Genomic DNA, 11757 nt, shown 5'->3' with positions numbered 1-11757 from the left:
ATGGTGAAAGGATAATAAAATCATGTTTAAACACATGAAAAGTTAAAAAGTGGTATATGAGTCATCACTTAGTATACAAATATTTGTATGAGGAAAAATTTCATAAAAATACTCTAAATTATTTGTTATAGATAATATAGTTGGTATATCTTTATGGAATTTTCTCTTTGTATTATATCATTATATATTTATATATAATTCTATAAAACATAAATCCAGTGTGTAGTCTAAAAATAAAATAATTGAGTATACAGACAGATTAATCCGTTGAAATTGCAATCGTCACTATTTTAAACTTTCGAATACATGTTATTTGATTTCGTTCAAAAAAAAAAAAAAAAAAGAAAAGAATACATGTTATTTGATTTGTCTCAGTAAAATACAACTCTGGAATCACTCTTACAATATATAAATAAATAAATAAATATATATATATATATATATATATTACGTGTATATAGGATCCAATGCTTAGTGTTACTGAGATGGATCCACGATGTGGATTAAATCTTGTTGATCGCAATAAATTGAGATTCGTAGGTTACGACTTTGTCCCCATTGACAAAATTAGAAATCGTCTCCACGGCAGAATAACAAATAACGTTTCCTTCACTAAGATCAGGTCAAACGTCACGTGACCCTTCTCAACTCTTAAAATAGAACACAAAAGAACCAACCAAAATTTGAAAAATAAAAGATCGTCGAGTTTTGTGCATTAGACCATGTACAATGGTTTTTTCTTTCAACACCCTCCACCTCAACTTTCAACACTCCACGTCATTTTCTCTTTCTTCCACCTAATCATTCAATAACCAAATCAATTTTAACTTTTCCAATAGTTTTGTTTAATAAAATTCAACACTTTACCCTACTATTTTCAAATTATATTCTTATTTTTACTTAATTTGATAACAACACATTTATAATAATAATTAAAATTAATAAAAGTTACATTATTATTTTTTAAATTGAAATTTTATATTTTTAGCTAATTTTTAATATAACAAAATTATAAAATATGAAATAAACAAGAGTTTATTAGAGAAGAATTTGAAAAATATACTAGAAATGATGATTTTTTTTGTGTTGGAATAAAATGAACCAAGTCTCTATTTATAGAATGTAAAAATGTTGAATTTTGATATAAAAATTATTTTATAAAAAAATTATTTACTATATAATAATTGATTTTGAAATGATAAGGTAAAAAAAATCTCTTAAATCTTACTCTTCGATAAGAATACAACACATGTCTCTCTCTCCAAACATTTTATCTTTTTCGACAAAAAAAAAGAAAACATAAACAAAAACAAAATTTAGAACGTCGCATAAGTGATTGTGGGCCCTAAAAAATCAGATTCAACATGTTGAATTGATTCAACAAGAATGAATCCACGTAGATTTTTTTTTCTCTTCAACACCCTCATTGCAGAAATTAAACGGTTGAATAACTTTTTCAACAACCCCATTGCACATAGTCTTAGACCACTCTTACTTCCTTTTTTCGGCTAATACATCTCTCTCTCAACTTCCACAAATAGAAAGTTCATTTACTCACAAAACCAAACAAAACAAAACAAAAACAATGAAGATCAAGATCCGTTTTTTTCTTGAATATTTTCTTTGAAGACGGGTTTGTTTTCTTGAATGTTGTCGTTTGGATCGTTCTCAGAGAAATACGACGCCGGAGGAAGACGGTTGTGGTGGCGGTTCTGATACGGAGGGTGCTAATATGCACCATATGCGCAATGACGTTACTTGGCTTTCTCACCGTACACTATTACGTTGCTCCTTTGAATAGACTCCCAAGGCTCCACCTTAGCCACCACAACACTCGCGTCCGTAACCAAAAACAATCTTTATTTTATCTTGGTCGTCGTTGTTTTGGGTACATCAGTGTTATTAACTCTGTTTCTGAGATTGAATAGTTTCTTGATTTGATTCTTTGTTTAGCAGCGAGGAGATATCAACGATTACAACAAATCTATCACAGAACAGAGCTTAACGAGGAACCTATCTCATCTTAAATCGAATGAAGCAATTCTTATCACTAAACCAAAGGTTCAATTTTTACGCTGTTTCTTGAGATTTTCTTGTTTGGAGATAGTTAAGTAAGTTTTGAACTTTGGCTATTAGTATGGTTTCTTTTTAACGTATGGCTGATTCTTATTTCAAAATTCAGAACAATGAGGTTCAGTATCAGAGTTTAACATCGGAACACATTAACAACACCGAGCTAGTTCCTCCTCTTATCTTGACAAGCCCTTCTTCTTATTCCAAGGTTTGAATTTTTTTCACAACAACACCGAACTGATGATTTACTTACAAGCAAAATATCAAAATATCTTGTGATGATGGGATTGTCTCTTGAAAAAGAGTAGAACCAGTGAAGAAAATGCCTATAAATATATATATATACAAATGTTTTAGGCGTAGAGCACGTTTCAAAAGTGAATACTATGTTTGGTGATTGCAAGGATGTGCTAACGTAAGAACACTAGAAGAAAATTTTCGATTGCTTTGAATAGAAGGATCATGCCTCTTTCGTGTTTTTCACTCATTTAGATTTGACAGTTGAACATTTCAAGCGAGATACCGGATTTCGACAAGCTTTGGAAACCTCCACACAACCGCAATTTTGTGCCTTGTGTCAACACCACTCCTAGTTACACATGTGAGCAAAATTTCTTTTTTAAAAAAATGTCTGGTTTGGTTTCTTTTTGTAGTCTTGTGTTGTCAGTTGACTCATGATCCTCTGGTTTATCTGGTTCGTCAGCTCCATTGGAATCTAGAGGCTATCTTCTTGTTCACACGAATGGCGGTCTTAACCAGATGCGTGCTGGGGTAAGTATGTAGTAGTACTACTCTTTATGTTTCTTTGCACTCCTAAGTATGAAACACTTGTGGTTGAATCATTCTTCTTCCAGATATGTGACATGGTAGCTATAGCCCGTATTATAAATGCGACACTTGTAGTCCCAGAGTTCGATAAACGATCTTTCTGGCAGGACACTAGGTTAGCTCCATGTTACCATACTCTGTCTATTTCTTCTTCTTCTTGTTGTCTTAGCATATTTTCTAGATCCTGTTTTCACCTGTTTTTGTTCTGCTTTTTTGGATTGATCCGAACAAAATAGCAAATTCTCGGATGTGTTTGATGAAGATCATTTCATCAATGCTTTGTCTAAAGATGTAAAAGTCATCAAGAAGCTTCCAAAAGGCATTGATGGACTCACAAAGGTGGTTAAGCATTTCAAAAGCTATTCAGGATTGAGTTACTACAAAAATGAGATAGCTAGCATGTGGGATGAATACAAGGTGATCCGAGCCGCTAAATCCGATTCTCGTCTAGCAAACAACAATCTACCTCCAGATATTCAGAAGCTGCGTTGCCGTTCTTGCTACGAGGCTCTACGCTTCTCTCTTAAAATCAAATCAATGGGACAGGTAAAACTATTGATCTACCTATAACCATCTCATATGACATTATCTTCCTCTCTAATACATTTTGTTACTACTTTTTTTTGAATGATAAATGTTGCAGCTTTTGGTTGATAGGATGAGGTCTTATGGTCTATACGTCGCGTTGCATTTGAGATTCGAGAAAGATATGTTAGCTTTCAGCGGCTGCAACCACGGTTTATCCGCTCATGAAGCTGCTGAGCTAAGGAAGATAAGGTTAACCAAAACAAACTATAGTTTTCTTTTCTGTGATTTGCTGGCTGGTTGCTATATATTTGAATAATAAGATGACGTTTTTAGGAAGAATACAGCGTATTGGAAAGTGAAAGACATTGATGGAAGAGTACAAAGGCTCAAAGGGTACTGCCCATTGACTCCAAAAGAAGTTGGAATTATTCTAACAGCTCTTGGATATTCATCAAACACACCAATATATATAGCTGCTGGTGAGATTTACGGTGGTGAGGCTCGGTTAGCTGATTTACGGTCTCGTTTCTCCATGTTAATGAGTAAGGTATAGTTACAAAGTTTCCAGCCTTTTGGCTATAATGATTAGTGAAGTTACTAATGGGACTGAATAAAAAGACTGAACACTTTTATATTGGCAATGATAGGAAAAATTGGCAACAAGAGAAGAGCTTAAGCCTTTTTTGAACCACTCAACTCAAATGGCTGCACTTGACTACATTGTTTCCGTCGAAAGCGATGTTTTTATTCCGTCATATAGCGGAAACATGGCGAGAGCTGTTGAAGGGCATCGCCGCTATCTTGGTCACCGGAAAACTATCTCTCCGGACAGGTGAAAATATTTTTATTTTTTTTTGGTTTTTAAGTCATGGAATCTTGCTTGTTTACATTTTGTTGATATATGTGAGTACAGGAAAGGCATTGTGAGGTTGATAGACAAAGTTGGAAAGGGAGCTGAAAAAGATAACCGGAAAGTGTATGAAAGAATTATAGAGATTCACAGAACTCGGTAAGCCAAAACCAAAGCTTTATAGTGATCTTGTTCATATTATAGCGACTCTAATTGTGATGGTTAAATATAGACAAGGATCACCGAGGAGGCGAAAAGGGCCTGTTTCTGGAACAAAGGGTTTGGAGAGACACCGTTCTGAGGAATCCTTCTATGAAAATCCATTACCGGACTGTCTCTGCCAGAGAGACCGCACTTAAAACGAGATAATGGACAAGAGGACATGACGCTAGGACTTTTCATGTTTTAGCAATGGGGACAAAGGTTCATTGATAGTTATAGGCATACTATAGGTTATATAGCATTATAGTTAAAGCTTAAATATGGTTGATGAAAACTACATGTGATCAAACAGTTTGGTGATTAGTGATATACAGTAACAGTTTTTTATGTTTTCACAACGTGAAAGCATGATTCCATTATATACTTTAAGTCTATATAGAGATTCTATGATCATACCGTTATTCCCGTTAATATCCAACAATCAACATAACAAACAAGATTTTCGAGAAGGAAGAATTGAGGTTCACTTGATTTATAGCTCTTCGCCTCTTCCACTTGTTATTTTCGTGTTTTATGTTCTGTTGAAGACGACTTTTTAGTTACAATAAAGATCTCAATTACTATCTTCCAATGTTTTCTTCTGATTAAAATGGTAATGATAAAATATTATATGCAACCTTAGAGAAATAGAAGACAAATGCCTCCAGGCACTAAGAATTGAAATGAAGCTTGCCATGGGAAAGCATAATCAGGAAGAACAACATAACAGAATCAGATGATCCTCAAAAACTCATATATAAGAGAAAAATTTGAGATTATAAAGTTTTGTTAAATTCTCACATTTTATGATGATGGGAAACCAGAAGTGCTGGTTTTGTAAAATCTTATTAAACTCTGCAGTGTAACTCGGAGACATCATGAAGGTAACAGCAAAGAGGAATGATGGCATATGATTCTTCTTTAGAAGACTTGTCTTAAAGAGGACCAGGGAATGTTCCATTCTCTCTTTGCTCGTTCCACCTATCAACCTACAAACACACAAAAGATATATTCTGCAATATTAAGAAGCAGAACGGCGAAAAACATCCCAAGAGGAATCAGAAGTAAGTTCATGACAATTTGTTATCTCATAATAGTGAAGCCGTCTATCTAAAGGTCATTTTGTAACTAATCAGCATTGTCTAAAAGTCACTGGAGCTACTGAAAGAGTGAAGAAAGCTAATGGAAGGTATACCCATTCGCTGGGGCAAAGAGATCGATAAAACTTTGCAAACTTATCGCATTCTGGAGCATCATCACCCTTGGCAGCTACACATCTGGATATTAGTAAACAATCAGAATACTTAGACATGAAAAGAAAGATAAACAAATTTAAGAAAACAAGGAGTAACCATAGCAGAACATTAGCTTTTCACCTGTGATACTCAATGTAACGAGTGAAACAATGCCTAGTTTGGTTTGTTGTCGGGAAACGGAAATCGGCAGGAGCTGTCTCAAGCTGTAAAAAATGAGATAACTTGATCAGTAACTTATCAAGAGAGAGCGCATCAAAGCAAGCATCTTTTTTTTTTTTGTTTTGGTGGATGGGTACTACAATATATACCTTGATCTCATCAGGAGTTTCCTCAGCAACTTCTTCACTAGTGTTTTCGTCATTATTGTCTTCAGCAGCAGCAGGAGTCTCCTCAGCATTGTCTTTCGCTGCAGCAGGAGGAGCCTCAGAAGTCACTTCAGTTGAAACAGGAGAAGAATCAACCTTCTCTTCAACATCAGAAACAGCTTCCTCAACAGGAGATTCTTCTTCCTTAGCTTGTTCCTTGGTAACCTCTTCAACTTGTGTAGTAGTAACTTCTGGTGTCACCTCTTTCACTTCCACAGGCTTGGCACTAGTAGTATCTTGCTTCACATCTTTCTCCAAATGATATTGCTGCCACATAAATCACCAACCGTTTCCAGGTTTCAGACCAAATGAAATACCAACATAACCGATGCAAATCACTAAACACGACCATTCTATAAGCTGTTAAAATGTCATTTACAATGAACAAAACAAAAAAAAAAATTGGATTTTTTTTTTTTGTTCAAAGCTCATGTTGACTTGTTCAAAGCAATAGACTTTTGTAACTCGATCGAGAAATTGAAAACCCTAATACGTATTGAAGAGAAAAAGAAACCTAATTTTTAAGCTCGTTCTGACTTCTGAGATGATGAAATCAAAGATCTAACAAAATCAAATTCAAAAAGAAAACGAAAGGATCATAAAGGAATCATCAGCTCATTCTTGTTCACTAGATCGAACAATAGAGAGATCTACAGATGAAATACCGAGGATCGGGGAGATTACAGAACAAAGAGAAAATGAGAAATGAGGTTTAAAGATGATGAAGAATAACCTCGGAGAGAGATGGAGTTTGAGCAGTAGCCATTGAAGATGTGTGGTTCAAAGAAACTTGGAGATTCTTCAGGAGACTGGAGAGGAGTCGACGAGGATCGGAGAAGACAAGAATCTTTTTGATGATAACACACCACACAACCCAACAAACAAACACTCTTGACTCTTGAGAGATTTGTTAGGTTTAAGCTTTCTTCTCTCTAGGATCTATCTATCTGGCTATGTCCTTTTACCCACAAAAACGACTGTGTTTTGTTTTGGTTTGAATTGGGCCTATTTTATAGAGTCCGCTTTAGGCCCAATTTACTCTCAGAATGAAATTGTTACTTCTCTTTTTTTTTTTTTTTTTTGGTGGAAGAACAAATGTTACTTCTCTTAAGTCTTGTAATTATAGTAAAATTTTGAGTGAATAATTTTGGAGAATGCGCAAACGAATCACACAATTCACACCGTTTATAACCATTGATGATAGCACAATGTAATTTTTTAGCAAATCTTCAACAAAAGAAATTACATTATTTAAAAAAAAAAAAAAATTTATCCATCCATTTGCAATTTTTATTCTTTAGCTCCTGCATGATTTTTATTACCATCCATGTTTTGGTAAATGTAGGAATGAGAGAAGAAATTTTGTAAAAATTTATGTATCCATCCATAGAATGCAACGGATGGTGTTTCCTTCCGTCAATAAATCGAAAGCTTTGTTAATTTCCTCAAACTTTAACTCGTGTGTAATTAGACCGTCCAAATTTAGCTCCTGCATGATTTTTTTTTATTCAAAGAATATTATAAACTCAACATGTGTATAACGTATAGTGCAACTAAATTACTTGTTGTGTAAACCATAAATAAATGAATGTTTATACCTTTTTTAAATAACGATCCACGAGGATGGGAATATCAAGTTTGGGTTTCAAACCGCCAAATAATGTTCCGCATATAGTTCTGCCTCTAAGAAGATCATAACTACCCAAGCTTATTGGCATAGCCTTTTGTTCCATCCCCAATACTACCGTTTTACCCCATCCCTGAAAAAGAAAAATTAATCAATACTAGGAAACTTGATTTTGGTTTATCCATGTAATGATGCTAATTATAACGAATTAGAAAGCGTACCGGTCGAGTGCTATTGAAAGCCTCCTCCATCAAGGAAGCTAAACCAATGCATTCAAAACTGTAGTCAACTCCTCCTTCTGTCATATCGTTAATCACCTTTTTCATAATTTATACAATAGATTTATTAATTTTCTTTCTGCATGTTGTGAATCATATAAGTTAACAAACTTAATTTGTAAAAATATAGTGAAATGATCAACACACTTGGCTAGTTTTCTTCTCTCCACACAAAGCAGGGTTAACGAAGTCCGTGATCCCGAATTGTTTACCTACTCCTCCAACATGGCAACATTAGTAATTTAAGGTGTCTAAATATCCAAAAATGTAATGCTATACTATATCTATATGAAATATAACAAGACAAACTTATACAACATGTAGGGTATATATATATATATATATTATATAGTATGACATATTCGGTATCAGAAGTTCGTATGCATTTTTTTAAACAAAAATGTACAAAAACAAAAAAAAGGAGCAACCTAACCTATTTCAAATTTGTCGGGATTGAGATCCACACCGATGACCTTTGCAGCCCCGCGGAGCCTGACGCCTTCGGCAACCTGTTTACCAAATCATTATTTTTAATTATTATCTCTTAAATCATGAGACTAATGACTATGATTTACAATAAACTACTTTACAAAAAATCATTAGATATTTGTAAATGTACCGCAAGTCCAACAGCACCAAGACCAAAAATAGCGACAGTGGAACCTTCCTCCACATCAGCTACCTTCCACACAGCTCCAACTCCTACAGCCCATATTATTATTATCAAACTTCTAACAAAGTATAATAATTATTTTATTCCACCCCATCATTTCTACTTAAGTTAATGTTTTAGCCTCGGATAAGAATTTAAAACTATCAAAAACAACCCTACAAGAATATGAAATGAAGATAATAATTAACCTGTGGAGACACAACAGCCGAGCAAGGCCGCTTTGTGAACGGGAATCTCCGGGGAGATTTTAACGAGATGTGCTATATCTACGACGGTGTATTCAATAAAACTCGAGACAAAAAGAAAATGGTTAATATCTTCTCCCGAAGAGTCTTTGAATCTAGAACTCATTCCGTATCGTCTAGTGTTTGATAAGAAATCGTTGGTAAAACTTTTGCACCAGTTGCTCTTTGGAGATTTGCAGTCTTTGCATTCTTCACATTGAGGGTGAAACACTGGCAAAACGACGTCGCCTAGCTTGAATCCGTCCACGTTTTCTCCAATACTCTCGACCACACTGGATAACAAAGTAATTAGGCAGATTCTTGAAGATCAAGATTTGTTAAAAACTGAAATGAAAGAAGGGTATGTATATGAATGTTCACCCGACTGCTTCGTGTCCTAGAATCCTAGGAAACCTAGCAAGCGGTCCCTGGATAAAACCTCAAAAGGATTAGCTAAAATCGACTTTTGAAGGGTAGATTATGCGTTGACTTTGCAATATAATGTAAAAAGAAATTACACTGTCTAGTTTCGAGAAAGTAAGATCGGTGTGACATAGAGAAGTGCATAAGATCTTAATCCTAACTTCATAAGCTCTTGGTGGATCAACTTGGATCTCTTCTATCACCAATGGTTCTCCTGCTTTTCGTAAGATTGCTGCTTTGCATCGGATTGGCTTTCCTTGGGTGCTGGAGAATGAAGCCTCTTCCATGGTGATTTATGGATTATGATGGAGTGATATGAGAGAGAGTATATTGTTTCTTCTTATATTGTCTCTGCAAAATGATTCCCTAGATTTTTATCAAGAACTTTTTTTTTCCTAACAAACAATAATTAGTGAGGGTTATTATTGGTTTGAGATTTGAATAGAGTTTTAAAGACTTTAAATGTTACTAAGATTTTGTTAAAATCTATTAAAATTTAGTGTTATTAGTTTGTGATTTGTAAAAAGTCATTTAAAATATTAATAAAATTAAGTTATTGGATTCAGACTTTTATCAAATCATTAAAAGTTTGGTGTTATTTAATTAAAACAAAAGAATCTAGGATTATTAATGATTTTATACATTTTCTTCATAAAATAAAGTCACGCAAAGTATCACAAAAATATCGGGATTGTTTGGAGCATTTTACAAGATTTTAGAAAAATAATCAACAAAACTATAGAATACTCTATAGTAATTACTAAGTGGGGGTTATTGGTTTGAGATTTGAATAGAGTTTTAAAGATTTTAAATGTTATGTAGAATCTGTTGTTATTAGATCAAAATTTTGTTAAACTCTCTTAAAGTTTATTGTTATTAGTTTGTGATTTGTAAAAAGTCATTTAAAATCTTAATAAATTTGAGTTATTGGATTCAGACTTTTATAAAGTCATTAAAATTTTTGTGTTATTCAATTAAAACAAAAAAATCTAGGATTGTTAATGTATTCAATTATTATGTTATCGGTTCATGATTTTAGACACTTCCTTACAAAATAAAGTCATTGAAAGTATCACAAAATATAGGGATTGTTTGGATTACTTTACAAGATTTTAGAAAACTAATCAACAAAACTCTCTCACAATCTTTAACAATCTTTCACTTATTCATTTTTAATGATTTTGTTAAACTTTTCAAAAAAATTTTAAAAATAAAATCCAACAACACCTTCTTAATCTTTTACTTATTCACTTTTTCATGATTTTGTTGAAGATTTCAATTTTTTTTTAATATATATTGTTGCTTTTTCAGTTGATCGATCACCTGGTATAGTTTTAATTTTTTATTAATATATCGAACAGATCTATTCACAATAGACAGTATAGCTAATTAAGTTTTTGGCGAAAAATAGTTACACATTTTTTTACTTATCTATTTGAATTAATTTTAATGAATTTAAAGAAAAACATGACACGTTTTTGAGTCCACGTTTATATATAAATAAGGCCATCATATACCCGATTACTAGAATCCAATCATGAATACTAGAATCCAATTAAGCACGTCTCTAATCTAATATTCACCCAACCATTATGTCTCTTAATTATAACGAGAAAAGGAAGGGGACCTTTAAACTTCGAACTTGGTGGATATATATAGTACATAGCTAGAAGCCACCTAATAAATGTTAAACTCAATTCAACATCCATTTAAATTAAGGCAGTGAATGGAGACAGTGAAAAAACGGTTTTGAATTTTTTTTTATCAAAAACGTACTATAGTCACCAATCATGATTTTAGAAACAAATAAGCGTTTTTCAAAAAAAAAAAAAAAATAATAATTTGCGGTTTTTTGTCCAGCAGATTATAAGGTGAACCGCCTTTTAAAAAATCCACAGCCTTTACCTAGCGGTTTTTGAAACCACATCAAATAATACAGTTTTTTTTTTATTTCTTTTTCAATCTTTAAATAATATATATCAAATAAAAAAAGTAAAAAAACAAAAATAAAAGAAAAAACTATTTTTTTTTTATCTTTCTTCTTTAGTATTTGTACTTCTCACTCTCTCACTAACATGTAACATTTTTTAAACACTATTATATAACACTTGATTTATATTAACACAAAGAATACATATGTTAAAAATAGATTTTATATTATTATGATTAATATAAACGATTATAAATTCAGTGTCTATATTAACAAATAATTTTATAACATGTAGTTTAAATTTCAATAACAAAGTGAATGTTAGTAATGATAAAGTAAATAATATTATTGTAAATGCTACTTAATTATCATAGTGATCATTAAAATAAAATAAAAAGTTAAATAAATTTTGATTTTTTATACATAAAATTTACATGATTAAGTAAAATTCAATTTTGGTTTTTGTAGTTCATATATAATAGATGAAAATGTTATTTCATT

At 32.6% G+C, this 11757-nt stretch overlaps 3 protein-coding genes across 8 annotated transcripts; 1 reads left to right on the top strand and 2 right to left on the bottom strand.

Moving 5' to 3' along the window:
- The first annotated feature begins 1482 nt into the window (after nt 1-1482).
- Nucleotides 1483-4860, top strand: LOC104740950 (O-fucosyltransferase 7). 6 transcript variants are annotated; one of them, XM_087484803.1, is made up of 12 exons: nt 1483-1838; nt 1954-2061; nt 2183-2281; nt 2575-2674; nt 2777-2844; nt 2928-3016; nt 3138-3447; nt 3545-3678; nt 3763-3976; nt 4077-4261; nt 4343-4438; nt 4512-4860. In XM_087484803.1, the coding sequence occupies exons 1-12, from the start codon at nt 1749-1751 to the stop codon at nt 4636-4638; spliced, it is 1620 nt and encodes a 539-aa protein (XP_087340929.1). In that variant the 5' UTR covers nt 1483-1748; the 3' UTR covers nt 4639-4860. The 6 variants fall into 6 exon arrangements, 3 of the variants coding, with proteins under 3 accessions (XP_087340929.1, XP_010460001.1, XP_087340930.1); XM_010461699.3 differs by having other exon boundaries at nt 1553-1838; nt 1957-2061; XR_015580184.1 differs by having other exon boundaries at nt 1565-1838; nt 3559-3678; nt 3774-3976.
- Nucleotides 4861-5217: 357 nt separating this feature from the next.
- LOC104740949 (cytochrome c oxidase subunit 6b-1) lies at nt 5218-7087 on the bottom strand. Its single transcript, XM_010461697.2, has 5 exons — nt 6835-7087; nt 6045-6368; nt 5857-5939; nt 5676-5757; nt 5218-5469 (listed from the first exon to the last, which is right to left on the bottom strand). The coding sequence occupies exons 1-5, from the start codon at nt 6865-6867 to the stop codon at nt 5416-5418; spliced, it is 576 nt and encodes a 191-aa protein (XP_010459999.1). The 5' UTR covers nt 6868-7087; the 3' UTR covers nt 5218-5415.
- Nucleotides 7088-7268: 181 nt separating this feature from the next.
- On the bottom strand, nt 7269-11161 carry LOC104740948 (alcohol dehydrogenase-like 2). The gene is made up of 9 exons (XM_010461695.3): nt 9422-11161; nt 9285-9331; nt 8868-9196; nt 8626-8708; nt 8440-8515; nt 8154-8218; nt 7950-8045; nt 7700-7861; nt 7269-7590 (listed from the first exon to the last, which is right to left on the bottom strand). The coding sequence occupies exons 1-9, from the start codon at nt 9611-9613 to the stop codon at nt 7474-7476; spliced, it is 1167 nt and encodes a 388-aa protein (XP_010459997.1). The 5' UTR covers nt 9614-11161; the 3' UTR covers nt 7269-7473.
- Nucleotides 11162-11757: the final 596 nt, after the last annotated feature.

The sequence above is a fragment of the Camelina sativa genome, chromosome 14 (genome assembly GCF_030686135.1).
Source record: "Camelina sativa cultivar CO46 ecotype springtype chromosome 14, ASM3068613v1".
NCBI lineage: Eukaryota > Viridiplantae > Streptophyta > Magnoliopsida > Brassicales > Brassicaceae > Camelina > Camelina sativa.
This window is presented reverse-complemented; position numbering and strand designations above follow the sequence as displayed.

Bases quoted from the DNA above. Each gene is read 5' to 3' on its own strand.
- LOC104740950 (XM_087484803.1), top strand. From the start codon at position 1,749: ATGACGTTACTTGGCTTTCTCACCGTACACTATTACGTTGCTCCTTTG. The intron at 1,839-1,953 runs GTCCGTAACCAA...TTCTTTGTTTAG, and splicing joins TTAGCCACCACAACACTCGC to CAGCGAGGAGATATCAACGA. The intron at 3,017-3,137 runs GTTAGCTCCATG...CGAACAAAATAG, and splicing joins TCTTTCTGGCAGGACACTAG to CAAATTCTCGGATGTGTTTG.
- LOC104740949 (XM_010461697.2), bottom strand. From the start codon at position 6,867: ATGGCTACTGCTCAAACTCCATCTCTCTCCGAG. The intron at 6,369-6,834 runs GTTATTCTTCAT...TTTATGTGGCAG, and splicing joins AAACTCCATCTCTCTCCGAG to CAATATCATTTGGAGAAAGA. The intron at 5,470-5,675 runs GTATACCTTCCA...GTGTGTTTGTAG, and splicing joins CTCTTTGCCCCAGCGAATGG to GTTGATAGGTGGAACGAGCA.
- LOC104740948 (XM_010461695.3), bottom strand. From the start codon at position 9,613: ATGGAAGAGGCTTCATTCTCCAGCACCCAAGGAAAGCCAATCCGATGC. The intron at 9,332-9,421 runs GTAATTTCTTTT...GGTTTTATCCAG, and splicing joins CTTTCTCGAAACTAGACAGT to GGACCGCTTGCTAGGTTTCC. The intron at 7,591-7,699 runs GTATAAACATTC...AAAATCATGCAG, and splicing joins TGGATCGTTATTTAAAAAAG to GAGCTAAATTTGGACGGTCT.